Consider the following 19,816-nt stretch of genomic DNA (forward strand, 5'->3'; position numbering starts at 1 on the left):
TTGTCACAAAGGTATATCCCTAGCCAGTATATAATGTCCCCTGAGCAATCCTTGCATGCTTTTGATGTCCTTTGTTTCCTTGGTGCTGACAAGAATGGACCACCCATATAGTTTTACTTTTCATTTCCCTGGGGCAAAGGTTAAGTGTGTGTGTGTGTGTGTGTGTGTGTGTGTGTGTGTGTGTGTGTGTATTTATTGGTGATTTGTTATTTGTTTTTCTGTTGAGAGTGTCTGTTTAGTTCATTTGCCCATTCATTGAACAAATAATCTGTGGGGTTTTGGGTGTGTGTTTAATTTTGGGTTATTTTATTTTATTTGGAACTAGGGACCAAATCCAGGGCCAAGCACTCTCCCACTAAACTAAATCCCAAACCTGTTGAGTTTTTTCTTTGATATGCTTAGGGGTGGATCCCATCAGCATGTTGGTGATGAAGATTTCCCCCACTCTTGGGCTGTCTTCATCCTGCTGATGCTGGCTTTGTTGTGCAGCTTTTCATCTTCTCTCAGTCCCACCATCAGTGGATCTCGCTGTGCTCTGGAGTCCCCCCCCCAAAGTCTTTGCCTAGGCCTGTATTTTGAAGCTGCCTATGCATATATCTTGAAGTGGTTTTTGTTTTGTTTTGTTTGTTTGTTCCTCTAGCAGATTCAGAGTTTTAGGACTTAAAGTCTTTCATCCACATTGAATTGCTTTTTTGCAGAGTGAGAGGGATTTCTTTCATTCCTCTTTATGTGAAAGAGTGTGTCTTTTCTCTGTGGGGCTCCCTGCACAGTCCTTTGTTGGTGGTGTTTTATCCCATTTTGAAAACTGCATTTTCACTTTCCTGGTGGTTTCTCTAGGTGAACAGACATTCTTGGTTCTAGTAAACTAGTTAAACGATTTTTCTGCCTCTGTGTGTGTGTGTGTGTGTGTGTGTGTGTATGTATGTATGTATGTATGTATGTTCATCATGTGTGTCTGGTACCCATGGAGACCAGAAGAGGACATTGGGTCCCCTGGAACTGTAGTTAAAGATGGCTGTGAGCTACCTTGTGGCTTCTGGCAACCAAACCTAGGTCCTCTGTAAAACAAGTGCTCTTCACCACCAGCCCTCTCCAGCCCCTTGTTTGTTTTTGAGATTGAGTCTTGCTACTCTGTCTCCACTGGTCTCAAAATCCCAGGCTCAAGTCATCTTGCCTCTGCCAAACAAATATCTGTATGTATAGAAGTACCTGGTAATTGATCTATTTTTCATCTTTATGTTAATAACACGCTTCCTTGATCATGCAACTACAGAAAACTGGTATCTTACAGATTTTCAGATTGGTTTGTTACTTCTAGATCTTTTACTCTTTATATAAATTACAGTAATTTATATAAAGTAAGCCCCATGAATCCCCGTGTCTCTGCCTCCTAGCGGTGAGATTGCAAGCTTTTGCTGCCATATCCAGTTTTTACATGGGTGCTGGGTATTGAACTCACGTCCTCATGTTTGAGCAGCAGGATCTTTTCTGACTAAGCCATCTTCTCAGCCCCTCAACCTGATCATTTTCTAACATGCTTCTAAACCCCTAGAGTCCCTTACTGTAACTATGTTGTAGCAGAAGTAGGCGTTTCAGAGAGCGCTGTTATTTTAGGACTTGTAATTCCTGTTACTTCATTATATGATTGAATCTAGAAAGAATTGGTTTGTTCAGGATTGGTTCTATTTATCCTAGGAGATTTATAATTCATGTCTGTGGCTCTCTGTGTTTAGACTTTGTAATTAACTCACTTACATTTTTCTACAACTTGTATTTCTAGGCTTCATAGAGCCCAGTGTGCAATTAAACAGACTCAGGTAACTGTTCAGAGAATTGGAAAGGAAATTGAAGAAAAACTAAGACTCACATCGACGAGCAATGAGCTGGTAGGTCTTTGTACAAGTACCTGTTCAAACGCCTTGTTTTCTTCAAGTGATTATCATATTATTCTTGGAAAAAAACTCTAGACACTACTAATAACGAAGCTAATAATGTTGCATTGAGATGGCTGCTGGTGTATTTTAAATGTTAGAAATAAAAGTTCCCATCTGCTAATAACATAAGGTAAATCTGCCATGTTCTGTGAGGCGAAACGTGAGATTATATATAATTACTTGGAAGATGATTAGCAGCAGACTTTTATTAACGTCTTAAATTTGTGAAATCTAAGCATGAACTGTATAGTGAGTGAAATAGCTGCCAGGATGAGGCGGGGGAAAGACCAGTAGGGACTAATTACCTGAAAGTAAGCTTTTGGGTGGAACCAATGGCTCAGCCACTAGGATACCTGCCCTCAAGCCTGACGACCTGAGTATAGTCCGTGGGATTCATGTGACAGAAGGCAAGGACCCACTCCTACACGTTGTCCTCTGACTTCCACGACACATGCACATACAAATACTAAACGAATAAATGAATGTGAAACCCCGTTTCATTGGTATATATACATAATGCTGGGTTTAATGAAGACAGTTTTCTACAACTTAATTTGTACTTTGATTATATTCACCCAGGATTAATCCACTTTTAAAAGACAGATTTTTAAATTAATAGGATCAAATATAAGAGGCCCATTTGTGAACAGTGTTTACCTTTAGAGAAATGTGGGTTTGGTGAAGCATTCCAAAGAAGCTGTGACCCCATCCCAGATGGGCAGATTGCAGATCTTCATAGGTTTGATGCTTTTTTTGTACTCTTCCTTGGGAGGGAAAGAATGGCAGCTTTGGAATGACTGCTCTGTCTCCGTAAGCCAAGTGTGAGCACTAAGTTACACTTTGCTTCAAATGATGTCACGTGACTATGCACAGCTTTCTGTGTGTTATTGGTTACAAAAATACTTAAAATTCACAGCTTGCCATGGAATCACAGTAACCGTTTGTCCACAGGAACTGTTGTCTCACATATGCAGCCTCTTCCCTCTGTCACTTGTACATACTCATCTGAAGTCACCTCTTACACTGAAGGTTTGTCCACACAGTCACATGATCCTGGAGTCTCTCTCCTGGGATTTGAACTAAATGTATTGGTTCAACCTGTAGAAATTTCCATACAGTTGAACATCATACATACACTTGCACTGTTCCTGGCACATAGCCTGTGTCCAAATAACCCTAGTAGCTGATGGTTTCTTCCTTGTTTATGGAAAATCCTCCATGTTAGAGAAATAACTGTCTTTTGTGTTATAACTTAGGATCCATAAAGGACTAAATTCCAGGCTGTGAGTATATTGTAGGGGGAGGAAAAGAAAAGTATCAGGTTTTAATCCTTTGTGCATGGCACAAAAATGCTGCATTTTTAGGACCCTTGTCTGGGGAGAACTTGCTAGGTTTTATTTTTCTTACTTTCCTCTCCCAGGCAAGACTGGGAAATGACTTGCGTCATTAAGTGGCTGCATATGCTTTGTCTCAGTGTGGAAACATGTATACTTAATCCTGTTTTTCTAAAATATAAGTGGTGACACACGGAGTAAGGTGATAGAATGTGTGAGTTTACCGAGGTCAGGTTCAAAGGGTCACGCTGTGTTTTCATGCTGCCTACTTAACATGGAAGGAAGTCAAGGGAGTTTTGAACTGGAAGTGAACCTAGAAATCATCTAGTTCCCTAATAACCCCATTGAAAATCACACCCCTAGTACAGTTCCCTCTCCTGCTTGGTTTTCCTCTGTAGTATTTATTATCATCTAACATGATATCTATTTAATATATTGTTGTCTCTCTAAACTCTATGAGACTTGGAATCCCCACCCTCCTACTTCTCTGTCTTCCTTACATTTCTTTCCCTCCCTCCCTCCTCCCTCCCTCCTCCTCACAACTTTGCCCCCCATTTGATTCCCAGCATCTAGACAAATGTTTGCTCATGGCAGATGTTAAATAAATATTAAGTATTTATTGAATTTAAGAATGGATCCATTAGGTGGAGAGATGGCTCATCAGTTAGAGTGCTTGATTCTCTTCCAGAGGACCATGGTTCAATTCCCAGCACCCCCATGGGGAGACTCACAACTGCCTATAACTCAAGCTCCAGGGGACTGATGCTCTCTTTTGGCCTCCATGGGCACTTGTACACATGTGACATACATACACACAGAGACACACAAATATACATATAAGTAAAAGTTAAAATTGAAAGAGAATGAATCCAACACGATGCCTTGTTATAAACTGTAAGTTTACTTATAGCACATTAGAAGTACTGTTACCTCTCTTTGCAAATTGGTTCAAGTTCATCTACTCCATCCCAAGTAATTCTAGTATGTAACAATCACTCTTCACTCTTGCCCAAGTAAAGTACAGTGAAAGGGCATATTTGATACTGAAATCAACCAGTTATCCTTTTCAAGCCTCTTCTTAATTAACCTTAAGTAATTACCTGTTAAGAAATACAATGTTTGCTGGGCTTTGGTGGAGCACGCTTTTAATCCCAGCACTCAGGAAACAGAGGCAGGTGGATCTCTGTGAGTTCGAGACCAGCCTGGTCTCCAAGAGGGAGTTCCAGGACAGCCTCCAAAGCCACAGAGAAACCCTGCCTCGAAAAACCAAAAAAAAAAAAAAAAAAAAAAAACAAAACAAAACAAACAATGTTTATAGTTGATGCCTTGCAAAGGTTTGGCACCTTTTCTCATTACATCCAAGCCCAGCATAAACTCTGGCATTTAACTGTATTTCCTACGAAATGTCTGCTGCCACCATCATGGATGTTTACATTATGTCTGGGGTTTTGTTAGCTGCTTTTGTTGCTGCGATTGTATGTCTTTTAACTTTTTTGTTGTTGTTTTGTTTTGTTGCGGTGCTATGCTGGAGCACATTGGTTTAGAATGCTAACCCCACTTTTATTCCTGAGGGAAACACTCTTGGTCATAATAAATTATTTTAAGTTTATTACTGTGTTCAGTTTGTTTAAAAATTTAGAGAATGTTTTGCTTTTATTTTCAGGGGGAATATTGGTCTGTAATTTTGTTTTCTTTCTATCTCTTTTGTGTTGGGGATAATGAATGTATGTGTTTGTAGTTGCGTGCACCTATGTTCCTGTATTTGGAGGCCAGAGGAGGATGTTTGAAGCCCTCTGCTACCACCTTCTGCCTTATCCCTTGAGATAGGCTCTCCCCAGTTTTTCACTAGACTGCTAGCCAGCAAGCCCCAGTGATCCTTTTGTTTCCACATGCATTCTCCCAGCACTGGGATTACATAGGTGCTGGGGATCCAAACTAGAACCTCAGGCTTTGCCAGCAAGCAGCCTCCCCTACTGAGCTGTCTCTGTGTTCTTGTTAGCTCTTCATTTGGTTTTTGTTAGTGTGATACTGGTCTACTTTACTGTTAGGAAATGTCTTTCTTTTCTGTTTTCTGTAGGAATAGATGTAGAATTGGTTGTGGTTTTCTTTATAGGTTTTGAGCTAGAAATGTAATTTCTTCAACAGTTATGGGGTTATTTGGGTTATCATCTTGTCTTCTTTGGCAGCTGTGTCCTCGCAAGGACTTTGATTCAAGAGGTCAGACTTGGTAGCATTAGTGATTCTACAGGTTGTGTAGTGTTCTCTTCTTGCTCCTAAATTACAGTTCTGTGATGAACATGCCATGTGTTAGTTTGTGTCCATGTCTCTCATATATCTCACAAGAAGTGCCAGGTTTGGTGCTTCTTCCCATAAAAACAAAACTTGTAGATTTATAAGAATCTTATAATGATAATTTGGAGCTTTCCCATATATTCCTTTCAGTTTTCACTAATGTTGACATCTTCTGTACCCATGGTGCAATTGACGTGGTGTGTAGTCAAAGCTAAGATCGTATCATTGATAAGTCACTGTTAACTCCTGACTTTTTTCAGGTTTCACCAGTGTTTCTACTCTGTTTTAAACCTATGCTTACTTATTGGAGAGCCATTTGGGATATGTAGATTTATCACAAAGATAGTGCAGGAGCTTATTTGCCAATATCTCCTATTACAGCATCTTAGTAGGCTATCCCAATTCCCAGTATCTCCTATTACAACTTCTTAATAGGCTATCATTTGCTACATTAACAAAACTATATATTACACATATGTATATTATTAGTCATCATTAACCAAAGTCCATTCTACCTTAATGTCCTTTTCTGTTCTACATTCCCATCAAGAAGCCATACGGCACTAGCAGTCATCCTTCCTTCCCTAGCCTCCTCTTTTTTGTTCTTCTTCTTATTAAAGATTTATTTTATTTATGTGTTTGTGATGTCTATACATTTGTGTATATGGGTACCCAGGAAAATCAGAGGTCAAATCCCTCGGAGCTGGTTATAGGCATTTGTGAGCCACCAGATGTGGGTGCTGGGATCTGAACTTCGAGTGCTGTTAATCCTCCAGCCACCTCTCAGCACTCCCACCCAACTTCGGCTCTTCTCGGATTCACTTTGCTCTTGATGACTTGACTGTTCTTAAAGATCACAAGCCAAGCACTTTGTGCAATGGCCCTTGCTTAAGATGTGTCCTCTGTTTTCTCAGAGTAAGACAGGGCTGCTTTGAGGTCCAGTGCAGGACACAATGGTAAATTTAGTCATGTCTTCTTTGGCTTCCTTGATCTATGGGAAATTGTCAGTCTTTCCTTTTTAAAAATCACCTCGACTAATTATCGCTGATACAAGCCTTGCTTATGTGGCTAAGGCAGTGCTTTCTCGGTCTCTTTCCAAACTCCACTTTTAAAAGAAAGTTGCTAAGTCCAAACTCGGGAAGTAAAATTGACTGGGCACAAAGCTCTGCCTTGTGGAGAGGGGTCCACACTGACTGAGGAAGCCTTGTCCCTACTTCTTTGGATTCATTTGTTTTTGCTTTGGTTATAATTTGGTAATACGCTGTTCAGCTTCCTGCTCTGAGTATCTATGGATTTGATCATTAAAGGGTTTTGAGCCTGGCCTCCCTTCAGAGGCTGAGGCTGAGCATGATTCAGTTTGAGTCCCGTCTAGGATACCTTGTCTCGTAAAGGAGAGGGGAAGGATGAAGGTTAGCTCAGCAGTAGAACACTTGCCACACATACTCACATCCTGGGCTTTGATTCCTCCTAGCACTGGGGTGGACACAGGGGAGATCTTTTAGTTGAGCCTGGTGTAATGGTGCCGACTTGTAATCCAATACTCAGGAATCTGAACCAGGATAATTGTCATATGTCTGAGGCTAGCCTAGGCTACTTAGTGAGTTCAAGGCCAGCCCAAGTTACATAGCAAAACCCTTTCTAAAATAAGTAAGCATAATAAACACTCTTTCAGGTTGACTTTGCATCTTTTACCGTCTTTTTGTGTTCTTTATTCTGTGGTGCTCTGTAGTCTGGTTCATCTTGCATCTGCACTGTCTTGTCCCTGGCTTCAGCCATCTCTCACCAGAATCCTGCTCTTTAGGTTGGCTGATGGTGTTTAGAAACAAGATCTGGTCACTTCTTGCTTTTAAAGCCCTTTCAGTAGACATGGCTATCTCTCTATGAATGTATACCTATCTGTAGTAAAATAAACATAAGTTCATAATAATGTTTTCACTTCTGATGCCACAGAGTTTATTCTGGCTTTCTCATTCATTTTGTTTATTTGCAGTATCTTTTTCTGATAGTGAGAAACCTGGCTCTCATTAAGTACAATGTATTTATCTGTTAAGTCCTGGCATATGTGTAAAGTGGTTCCAAGTTCTTTTGCCATTTGTTTTGTTATTTTAATTATTAATGTATATTAAATCTCTATATTAATGGATTTCACTATGACATTTCTACATATACATATATATTGCTTTCATCCTATCTACCTTCCCAAACACTCTCCCTTAGCCCCCTCCCAACCTCCTTGCCTGAGTAGTCTCTACTACTTTTGGGTCATCTGTTACATTGTTTTTATTTTAGCTTTTGCTTATGAGAGAAAACATACAATGCCCCTTTCCCATTTTTAATTAGAATTTTTCAGCCTTAATTGGAGGGTTTTGTTTATTTAGTTTTGTGTGTATGGGTAAATGTTTTATTTACTCATTTATTTTTTGCCTGCACGAGTGTCTACGCACTGCATGTGTGCCTGTTGCCCATAGAGGACAGAGGAGGGCATCAGATCCCTAGAAGTGGAGTTACATAAAATTGCGACCTGCTATGTGGGTGTTGAGAATCAAACTTGGCTGGTCTGGAAGAGTAGCCAGTACTGCTACAGCTGAGCTGTCTTTCCAGTCCTTATTAATAATATACATGTATATTCTTATGTACAAGTTCTTTTCCTGGTAGGCATTTGAGGAAAATGTTGTTTGAGACTGAGCCTTGAATTTTTTTTCTTTTAATGAAATAATTTGTTTTAAAGATTATTTATGTTTTATGTATATTAATGTTTTACCTGGGTGTGTATGTGTATAGAACATACATGCCTGGTTGTGTATGTGTGTGTGCCACATAAATGTCTCATTGTGTATATTTGTGTACCACATACATGTCTGATGCCACTGGAGGTCAGAAAGGGGCTTTGGATTCCCCGGGGCTGAAGTTACAGGTAGTTGTGAACCATCTTTTGTGTGGGTGCTGGGAACCTAATCGGGTCCTCTGCAAGAGCATGAAATGCTCTTAACTGTTGAGCCATCTCTCCAGCTGCATTTTCTTGTTGTTGTTCTTAATGGTGATATTTAAAGAGAAAAAAAAATAAAGTTGAATGAAATCTACTGAATGAAATATGTTTGTGCATGTGGGTACGTGTTTGTGCAGCTATGCATGTGTGTGGATGCACAGTGTGTGGGAACCCCCCTCGGGTGCTCTTATGCAGGAGCGTCAACCTTGGTTTGGGTTTGTTTTTGACACAGGGTTTCTCTGTGTAACAGCCCTAGCTGTCCTGGAACTTGCTCTATAGACCAGGTTGATCTCAAACTCACAGAAATCCACCTGCCTCTGCCTCCCTAGTGCTGGGATTAAAGGTGTGTGCCACGCTCACTTTGTTTTTTAAGACAGGACCTGTCACTAACACTCACCAAGTAAGCTAGGTTGGCCAACCAGTCTTCCCTATAGATGTGCGCCCCTGGCTACCACACCCAGCTTTGGTTCTGGTTTTTACATGAGTTGTGTTGATGGAACTTGGGTATTCATACTTGCATGGTGAACACTTTACCTACTGAACCATCTCCCCAGTTCTCTGATGTATTTTTTTCTTTATGTTTTATATCTTTCCTGTAGACTTTATAAGAATCTTGTATCTAATTCAAGATTACAGAAATTTTCTGCTGTCTTTTTCTAGAAGTTTTAGAGTTTGGGCTTTGTGTTTGTATCTGTGATTCATTTCAAATTATTATTATTATTATTATTATTATTATTATTATTATTATTTTAACTAAATGAAGAAAGAATAAAACATTCCCCCCAAACTGATGTTCAGTTGATAGAACAGTATTTGGTGAACTTTTCCTTCCCCATTAATTACCATGACATGTTTGTCTAAAGTCAGATGACCATATGACACGTATCTGTTTCATTTCTGTCTCATGGACCTGTCGGCCTAACGTCCCCAGCACCAAGCTGCCATTGTAGGTTTGTCAAGAAAGCCAGGTAGGGCAAATACTCTAACTTTTCATAAATTTCCTGTTTTTTTTTTTAAATCCCCCTAGGTTCTTTATATTGCTGAATGAATTTTATAACTAGTTTCTATCAGAGAGCCTATTGGAATTTTAACAAGGATTTGTGGAAAATTGTGTGAATGTGACATTTATATTTTATGTAGAATTTTCTTTAATTCTCTCAATATTGTCTTCAAGCTCCTTTGTTAGAGTTACTCCTAAATTTTTATGGGAGTTTGGGCAAGCTCAAGGCGTCATGACACGTTGAGCCAGGTGTTGGAGGGCACCCCACAAAACCCTGGTTAGAGGAGAAGACAGGCCGTGCTTTTGTTAATGCAGTCCTAGCAGCAGTTTGTCCGGTTTGGGGATATTATTCCCTCTTCCTAGTTCTGGGATTTTATCATGAATGGATGTTAAATTTGGGGAAAGATAAGGCAGGAGGATCAGGAATTTAAGGTTAGCGTGGACGAAATAGAAAGGCCTTGTCTCCAAAAAAACATTGGTAATAAGTGTAACTACTTTTGAGTGTTTGTCGTTTGTCTATGACTAGTATATTAGGATGCTATTAATTTTCATTTATTTTTACTGTATCTTAATAGTTTTATTCTGTAGTTAGTTTTTTATGCAAACAATCATATCTACAAATTTAGATTTTGGCAGAGAATTTTGTTGTTGCTGCTACTGTTTTTGAGACAAAATTTTGCTCTGTAGCCCAGACTGGCCTCAAGCTTGCAGCAGTCCTCCTTCTTCAGCCTCCAGAGTGATACGTGTCCTAGACCTGTGACACTCGACCCAGCTTTTTGTTTGGAGAATCATAAATTCTTCTCCTTTCACTATGGGGAACCTCCATATACTGAACAGAATACACAGGGGTTCTTGCCTTATGCCTAGTGTGAGGAAGAATGTTGTCCTTGCTTCATTAAGTATGGCATTAGCAATGGTCAGCATTGGTTTAGGATTTAATTCTTCCTAGTTTGTGGGAGATTTTTAAATCATGAATGACTTAAATGGTTTTCTGCATATAGTGAAGCAATCATGGTTTTCTCATTAATTTAAAATTTAGTAAAGCAAACTACATTGTTTTAGCTTCAAATTTTAATTTTTTTTTTTTTTTGCAATACTGGTGATTGAACCTCAGCCCTCATACATGCACACATTACTCTTGCATTTCCAAAGTAACCCTGAACTGATGACAATTTGCAGTCATTTTGTATCATGTTAGATTTGATCTGGGGTATGGCTTTTATTTTTGTTAGGGATACTGAGACGAAATGAGATTTTGGTATAGGGTAGGGTAGCCTTGCATAGTTTTCTGCTCATTGTCCTTTTGTCCCCACTCCCATCTTGACCTAAAACAGAAACCTCCTGATATTTTCATTAATCACTAGCTCTCTGCTCAATTTTCTCTCCTTTTATTCATTATTAGTTTGCTTTTCCTCTGAGTACATTCCTGAGTGGCTCTTGTTTATCTGGTGCTTCTAACATCTTCATTGGCTTTTGGTTGCCCATATATTGATGCCTCTTTCCTAGAGTCGTATTCTCTAACTCTTCATGGGTTGAGCAGTATTGCAGAGCACATTCTGAATGTAATTTGTAGACTTTGATACTTGGCTTTGGAGAATGTATTTTAGCAGGTAATCCACTTGCTTAAACTCTATCTGCCATTCCTCCAGTTGACATGGCTCTGATTCCAGCTTAGCTTTCACTTCTAAGCAGGAGCAACTTGGTGTTCATCTATACAGGTGTGGCTTAGGTGTCAGTTTGGAGTTCATTGAGTTCAAACAGAATTTGTGTGTGTATTTTCTTTCTTTCCTGATTCTGGCATCCTTGTATCATTTCTGGTTCCTCCAGGTGGAGGCAGGCCTCCATAGCCACTTTGAAGTCAAAATCACAGATAAGGAGGGAGAATTGCCTGCATGTGCTGTGTGTTTAATCCAAACTTCTGTTTGTTCTTATTTAGAAGCCCAACTCTTTCTGGGCATTGGTAGCACACACCTTTAATCTCAGCATTCAGGATGCAGAGGCAAAGGCAGAGGCAGAGGCAGAGGCAGAGGCAGAGGCAGAGGCAGAGGCAGAGGCAGGCGGATCTCTGTGAGTTCAAGGCCAGCCTGGTCTACAGAGTGAGTGCCAGGATAGGCTCCAAAGCTACACAGAGAAACCCTGTCTCGAAAAGCGCCCCCCCCAAAGAAGCCCAACTCTTTTACTTTTATATAAATATATACATAAAACTTTAATTTTCTGCCTACACCTGAGCTCTAGGACTGAAAGTACTACTACTGAGTCTGTGAAATTAATAAAATTGGGCTAAATATTTTCTAAGGGAGCATTTTCTCTTTCTTAATGATAGGCTACTTGTAGATGGAAGAAAAACAACCCAGAAATGACATTTGGAAGCAATTTGTTAACTTGCACAGTTCTGAGACATTTTCCAGATTGTTAGTTACTTCCAGTTGTGGGTGATGACTACAGATAAGATAAAATATGTTCTAAATTAATTCCTCAAATGTTTTGGTCTTAGGACCCTTTTTATGTTAAAAATTGTGATAATCTCTAAGAGACTTAGGCTACACTATTATGTTGGAAGTCAAATCTGAGAAATTTTAAAAATATTTTTTCTAATTAATTTTAAAGTGCCAATAGCATATCTATGTTAGTAAAACAGATTTTTATGAGAAATAAGTATTTTTTCTTAAAATAAAAAAGTGGAACTTTTGTTTGTTTTCTGTGACTGTAACTTTATCAAACTGAGTTCTTGCTTAATAAAAGATCAATGAGATGGCTCGCTGGGTAAAGGTACCAGCCACCAAGCCTGATGAGCTGAGTTCAGTCCCTAAAACCCACATGGTTGAAGGAGAGAATTGACTCTCAACTCTCTTGACCTTGACATGGGTGTTCTGGCTTGCACACACATGTGAGTGCGCGCGCGCCACACACACACACACACACACACACACACACACAAATACATAAAACAGTTTCTGAAAGGCCTCTAGAAATTCATCTAGTTTGTCAGTAAAGCCTTTACAGTATCCAAGCAGACCTTCATGTGCTCCATACACAGATGAGCATGACCATGAAAGGGGCCTAGCTGCTCCGTGTGACTACACATGTGTTTGAGACCTTCATTACCCAGGGTCATATTTTAGGAACTTCTGTCTAAGGGTTTTTAGCTCCAGTGTGATCTATGAGAAAATATTTGTTTGTGTTAACATATTATTTATTGATCAATCTGTCATTTTAAAATGTGTTTAACATTACCCGTGATTTTTGAAAGACCCATAAATAGGAATGTGTGCTTGCAATCATGCATGTCTGTGATTTCTGAGTGTTGTATAAAATCTAATTAAAAGTGATAGATATATGGGGATTGATGTGTGACATTAACTGAACTTGGAGTCAAGAGATAACTAGAGTGCAGCAGCCCATAGAAGATACTTATGTTACTTTAAGAGTTATGATCAGCTGGCCTTTGAAGTGTGAGCAAGGAAACAGCCACGCACATGGGCAGGGTTTGTTTACTCTTCAGAAACGGGAGCCAACAATCCTGATTTGAGCTCATGGATCTATTTCTGTAAATGAGCCAGTTTCTTCACACGACCATAACACAAACATGCTGCACTCACGCCTTCCCGTGTTAGCTTTGTATTTAGATTAACTTGTACATTTTGTGCTTGGAAATGAGAAAACATTCCCAGTTTGAGTGTGTACCCCGAAACAGAACAAGTTGCTCCCACTAGCCATGTTGTGTTTATTAAAAATTGCCTCCCCCCCACTATCTCTCTGCTCAAGTAAACTTGTATTTGAATATTTTGTGAAAAGATTGGGTTAAAGCAATTGAACATCTACATCTTTCTGGGGAAAAAAAAAAAACACTTCTGAAGGGTTTACTTATTTTCCTTCAGTGGTGTTGGAAGACCCAAAGATTTCTGATCATACTGGGTTTGCTTTAAAAACAAACAAACAAACAAAAAAAAAAACAACAAAAAAAAAACCAAGTAATCAACCACCTCATTGACCCTCCCCTCAATTTCTTTAATTATAAAACCTATAACAGAACATTTCTAACTTCAATGATTAAAAACCATTTGTTTATCTATTTACTCATTCATGTGCTATGGTGTTCATGTGGAGGACAAACAGGTTTGTGGAGTCATTTCTCTCCTACCAAGTGAGTTCTAGGAATTGAACACAGGTCATCAGGCTTAGCAGCAAGGACCTTAGTCACTAAGCCAACCTACCAGCCAGTTTTAGTCTTTTATTTTTTTGTATGCCTCTCTCTCAATTTATATTTTATTTTTATTTTGTGTGCATTGGTGTTTTTGCCATGGTTGTCAGGTTCCTTGCAACTGGATTTATAGAAAGTTTTGAGCTGCCATGTGAGTGCTGGGAATTGAAACCAGGTCTTCTGAAAGAGCAGTGAGTGCTCTCAACCACTGAGTCATCTCTCCAGCTCCATCTCTCAGTCATTTTTTAAACATATAGTTCATTGATATTAAATACATGAATAATGTTGTGCAACCACCACCACCATATGTCACCAAAGCTTTTTATCTGGTAAAACTGAAACTTCATAGCTGATAAGTACTAATTACCCATTCGCCCTCGCTCTCGAGCCCTGCCACCATACTGTCTGTGATTTGTATTTTCTCATTTATTTTTTCTTTTTTTGCAGATGGTTTTTTTTTTTTTAATTTGAATTAGAAACAAGATTGCTTTACATGTCAATCCCAGTTCCCTCTTCCTTCCCTCCTCCCCTACAACCCCCCAACTAAAACCCTATCTATCACATATCCTTTCTGCTCCCCCTGGACGGTGAGGCCTTCCATAGGGTGTCATCAGAGTCTATTGTAGCCTTTGGGATAGGGCGTAGGCCCACCCCCAGGTGTCTTGGCTCAGGGAGTATTCCTCTATGTGGAATGGGCTCCCAAAGTCCACACCTATGCTAAGGATAAGTACTGAACTACAGGAGGTCCTGTAGATTTCTGAGGCCTCCTCACTGACACCCATGTTCCTGGGGTCTGGATCAGTCCCATGCTGGTATCCCAGCTATCAGTCTGGGGAGCATGAGTTCCCCAATGTTAGGTCAGCTGTTTCTGTGGGTTTCACCAGCCTGGTCTGGACCACTTTGCTCATCACTCCTCTGCAACTGGATTCCAGTTCAGTTCAGTGATTAGTTGTGGGTGTCTGCTTCTACTTCCACCAGCTGCTGGATGAGGGCTATCGGGTGGCATATAAGTCAGTCATCAATCTCATTCTCATTTCTTGTCTTCCTCACACCTTCTGGCAGTGAATCCAGGGCTTTGTCTATGGTAGGCATGTGCTCTACCACTGATGTGCTCTACATTTGCAGCCCGATTTCGACTATTGTACGTGCCTCACATGAATGGTGTCTGACATAAAGGGACTGTTTACAGCTTGTTCATTTCACATAGCATAATAATTTCAAAGATTTCTTCCATGTTATTATGTACTCCAGGGTTCCTCCCCTTTTAAAACAGGATAATATTCTATGTATACACTGTGTTTTGTTTCTTTCCACAAATTTGCCAATGGGTGCTTGGCCTCTTCCAAGTTATAGAACATAACTGACTTTTGGGTCTTAGTTTTTATATTGTTTTGGCAAATCATAATAAGCACCTATGTTAGTAGAAGCAGCTAAAACTATCTAGTAAGTCCCTCATAAGTGTTTACACTATTAAAAATATTACTTAGCACATTGTTTTTAAGACGATATTTCCTAGATTTTTCAAGCCTAATGGAAAGGTTTGGAAATAAGGTTTTGTGCTGTTTCCTTGGTTTGTATGTCCTTAGTGGATTATCAAGCCGTTGGTTTAGAACAATTGTTTCAGGGATGAAGAAGACAGCATCTGGGTGAGAAATGACTGCTGCAGAGTGCTTTCAATACAATTGCCCAGAATTTTTTATTGTTGTTGTCATTTTTGTTTGTTTTTTGAGACAGGGTTTCTCTGTATTGTTTTGGAGCCTGTCCTGGAACTCACCCTGTAGACCAGGCTGGCCTCGAACTCACAGAGATCCACCTGCCTCTGCCTCCTGAGTGCTGGGATTAAAGGCGTTTGCCACTAATGCCTGGCTCCCATTCTTTTTTTTTTTTTTTTGACCCTTGCTTCTACAGGGTCATGTCACCATGCATCTCACTCAATTCCCAGGTTTCCTTATGGTCTATAAGTCAATCAAGAACTGACTTCTTCCTTTGAGAAGTTTCCAGCAGTTTATTCCATATTTTGTTAATTTTTAGTTTATTAAATAAGTGTATTTTTATTATAATTTTAATTTGCTATGTTATACTTTTAGAAAATACAACAATTTACCAGGCATAGTCAAATTACAATTTGATTAATACTTATATTATGGAAAAATCATGAAAAGTATATTATTGATACCATTTAATGGAGACCAGTAGATACATCCTTATAGTATATGTTCATATGTGCAGGCACAGATGGCTTCATCGTGCAGTCAGGATGTCAGATTTGTAAATGGAAGCATGAATCAGAGCAGATATTTGAATAAAAGGAATTTGTCCCCTTTTGCATACATGCGAGTGTGCATGTGTGTGGTGTGCGTATATGTCACATGTGTGTGGGCTCACACCTCATGTGTGTGAATGTGCATGCCCATCAGAGGCCCAAGGTTGACCTCAAGAGTCTTCCTTAATCCTTCTCTATCTTTTCACTGAAGCAGGTCTTTCAATTGAACCCAGAGCACACCCATATATCTAGCCAGCTTGCTCAGGAACCCGTCTCTGATCCCATCTCTGCCATCTCAGCAAGACAGTCTACCTGACATTGCTCAGGTGCTGGAGATCCAGACAACAGTCAGCTGTGATTGCTAATGTGCCAGAGGTTGCCTTTTGTTTCTGTATGCTCCTCTTTTCCTGTTACATAGCTTTTCACTACTTTTCTTGTCTTTTTTGTTTTTGGTTTTTTGAGACAGAGTTTCTCTGTGTAATAGTCCTGGATGTCCTGGAGCTCACTGTGTAGACCAGGCTGGCCTCGAACTCACAGAGATCCTCCTGCCTCTGCCTCCCAAGTGCTGGGATTAAAATTGTAGGCCTCCACCGCTGGGCTCCTTTTCTTGTCTTATTGCCATGGTGATGACTTCTGGTCCATATTCATTAAATGGGAGCAGTAAAGCCATCTTCTCATCTATCCTTAAACCTAGGGGAGAGGACTTAGTTCTTACAATTAAGCATCATGTTAGGTGCCAGATAAGAGAGTTTTCATTTCTTCTTATTTCTGGAACTTTTGTCTTTTGTATATTTTGTTGTATGTCTATTGTATACCTTTAGTGTCTGTACACATTCATTGATCTCAGATGCCTTTCTTCCTTAGCCTGCTATTGTGGCACTGTGTTTGAATGGTAACCAGCCTGTATCTCTGGAATAAATCTCCTTTGACTGTTTTACATCATCCTTTTACATCCTTAGATTTGACTGCCTGATATTTTGTGTTATCTTTATCTACTTGGGGTGTTCAGCAGGTGCTCACCTGACACCACTGTTCCCTCTGCTTCTTACTTCTGCAAGAGATTTGAGTTCCTAGAAAAGGTTCATTTCTTCTTACTCTAGCCTATTTCTGTCTTCTTTCCATTAATGTGGTCAAAGATCTGTAGGTCCATGAGTACTTGGCCATTATTGGTTTGAACGTAGTGGATGTGAAGTTATAGCTATGACTTCCTTTATATTCATAAATTTACATATGATTTTACTTACTTAGAAAAAGGAAAGCGAATGTCTGCGATTAAAAATTTTGGTGCTTCGAAATGAACTGGAAAGACAGAAGAAAGCCCTGGGACGGGAGGTGGCCTTCCTGCATAAGCAACAAATGGCTCTACAGGACAAAGGTGAGTAGTGCCGCCACACCGACAAACTTCCCTCTGTGCACGGTAGTTTTCTTCTTTCCATGGGACCAAATAAACAATTTTGCAGACTTATAAAAAAATTTTAAAGTATTTTTGAAATATCTTGATGGTGCTAACAAGCATAATTATGTACCAATCTTTATATACTGAGATATATATAACTTTTCTTTTTACAAAGTGAACACACATGTAAGTAGAGTTTGAGTCAGTGAAACCATTACTAAAGACTGGCAACCCTGTGGCAACCCGCTGGTGCTTCCCACCATGCTTCTAACCACACTAACCAAGTACCTTCACTTATGAGACCAGAGATTGGTTTTACCTAATTGTGCACTTTACAGAAAGCATATGTACACATTTTGTGTGCTAGCTTTTCAACCTGTTTGCTAGAGTCATCCTTGCCTTCCTATAATTATAATAATATTATAATTCTTAAAGCCAAAGCATATTCCATTATACAAATATGTATTTTTTTTATTTTCACTGTTCATAATTTCCAGTTTGAGACTATTACAGTTAGTCTTTCCATGCATGTTCTGGTGCGTGATGGAGATACATGTGCATTTCAGTTGGCTGCAAACCTAGGAGTAAAACTGCAGGATTGTAGGGTACCTATCTCTCTTCAGCTCTAATAGATGGTATTTAAAGCTTTTCCAAAACAGCTTTTCATTTGCCCGGCCTCCATCTTTGCCTTGCTCTGCATGCGGCGCTTGGTCTTTGTGTGGGGTATGGAGTATGCCCTTGTAGCTCTGGGTTCTATCTCACCAGCACCATTCTGCACACTGTAAAGGAATCTTTTGTAAAGTGTCAGTTGAGGGCTTTTGACTACTTATTAACTTGCTATACTGACGGTGTACAGAGGCCCTTGTTCTTTGTGGATGTAGGGATTTTCTGTGCATTAGGAGCATGTTCCCATCCTGTGGCTTGCTGCTGCTGCTGCTGCTGCTGCTGCTGTCATTCTTTAGTCTACCTTTGAGGCTTTGGGGCCTAGTTTAAGGAACACTGACCTGTTCAAAGACCTTAAAGGTGTTCTTCTGTGTTTTCTTCAGAACTCTTTACTGTTTTACCTCCACATATATATCATCAGTTCACCTGGAATCGACGGTCGTGTGTCCATAAGTCAGAATTAGCATTCTGTTTCTCAGACAAACTGAGCATGGCAGTTCACTTTCACATGAGTTAGGTCACTGTAGCCTTGCTGCAGATCTGTTGAGGACCTTCTGTTCCAGTCCATCTAATTTGAAGTTCCTATTTATTTTCATTTTTCTCATGTCATGCTTTGTTTTGATGTTTGTTGAAGTCTTTCAATTTGGTTGTTTTTCTTCCAAGTCACCTTGGTTATTCACATTTTCATACAAACTTCTATACAAAACAGAAAGCCTTGCTAGGCGTTTGATGGGGCTGCATTGAATATATATGTCAGGATAGTTGTAGGAAGTAGAATCTCAAGGTTTTGTCTACCACCCACAAGAAAACCCCATGTGATATTGTTTGTTAGATTTGTTTTACAAAATACTGTTGAAACAGGAATGCATGGGTCTTTGCTTAATTGAATTTATCTCTGTTCTCTAATGATAGTCTAAAGACTAGTGTAGTTCTGTTTAAATTTTATTTTCTACTTGTTGGTGGTATGTAAATTTACAGTTGGCTTTATTTTAAGTGTTACTGATTTTTATATTCAAAAGAAAATTTTTGACTTGAGAGATGACTTGGCTGCTCTTGAAGAGGACCTGGGTTTGATTCCCAGCACCTCAATAGCAATTGACAACCATCCATAATTCAGTCCCAGGCTATTAACTCCCACTTCTGATCTTCATGGGTATAAGGCACACGTTATGCACAGATATACATGCAGGCAAAAAAAAATGTAATAACTCTGCCAGCCACCCGAGTTTCACCTGCCACGTTAAGGCCCCAAAATAACACACAGAGTCTTATATTAATTACAGTACTGCTGGCCAATGACTAGGATTTCTCATTTGCTAGCTCAGTCTTAATTATCAACCATAACCATTAATCTATATATTTTATAAAGACTTATCTTAGAGGACGCCAGCGGCATGTGTCCTTTCTTCCCTGGGATTACATGGCAACTCCTGTCTCTACTATGTTTCCCAGAATCCTCCTAGACTCCTAGTTCCACCTATCTTGCTTTCCTATTGGCCAACAGTGCTTTATTTATCAACCAATTAAACAAACATATACCCAGAAGGACTTCCCCCATCAAAAAAAAATTCACTTAAAAAATATATACTAATGCCTTAAAAGCTGTGTGATACTGATAAGAAAACATTAAAAGATATGCTCATTTGATACTTACCTACTAATGAATGATGTAGAAAGTCTTCACTTTTTATAATGTTTCTGTAAGAGCAGAAAATTCTGTATGTGCAGTGAACACTGCAATTCATAA

At 39.5% G+C, this 19,816-nt stretch overlaps 1 protein-coding gene across 4 annotated transcripts in view; it reads left to right on the plus strand.

Annotated features, from left to right (window-relative positions):
• Uvrag (UV radiation resistance associated) overlaps positions 1-19,816 on the plus strand; it is a 253,318-nt gene that overhangs the window by 118,058 nt on the left and 115,444 nt on the right. For all 4 annotated transcript variants that reach the window (XM_027407741.2, XM_035442366.1, XM_027407740.1 and 1 more), the window contains 2 exons: positions 1,781-1,886; positions 17,259-17,385. In XM_027407741.2, the coding sequence (XP_027263542.1) occupies positions 1,781-1,886; positions 17,259-17,385 (233 nt within the window). The remainder of the gene's footprint in view (positions 1-1,780; positions 1,887-17,258; positions 17,386-19,816) is intronic.

Source organism: Cricetulus griseus, chromosome 3 (genome assembly GCF_003668045.3).
Source record: "Cricetulus griseus strain 17A/GY chromosome 3, alternate assembly CriGri-PICRH-1.0, whole genome shotgun sequence".
Taxonomy (NCBI): domain Eukaryota; kingdom Metazoa; phylum Chordata; class Mammalia; order Rodentia; family Cricetidae; genus Cricetulus; species Cricetulus griseus.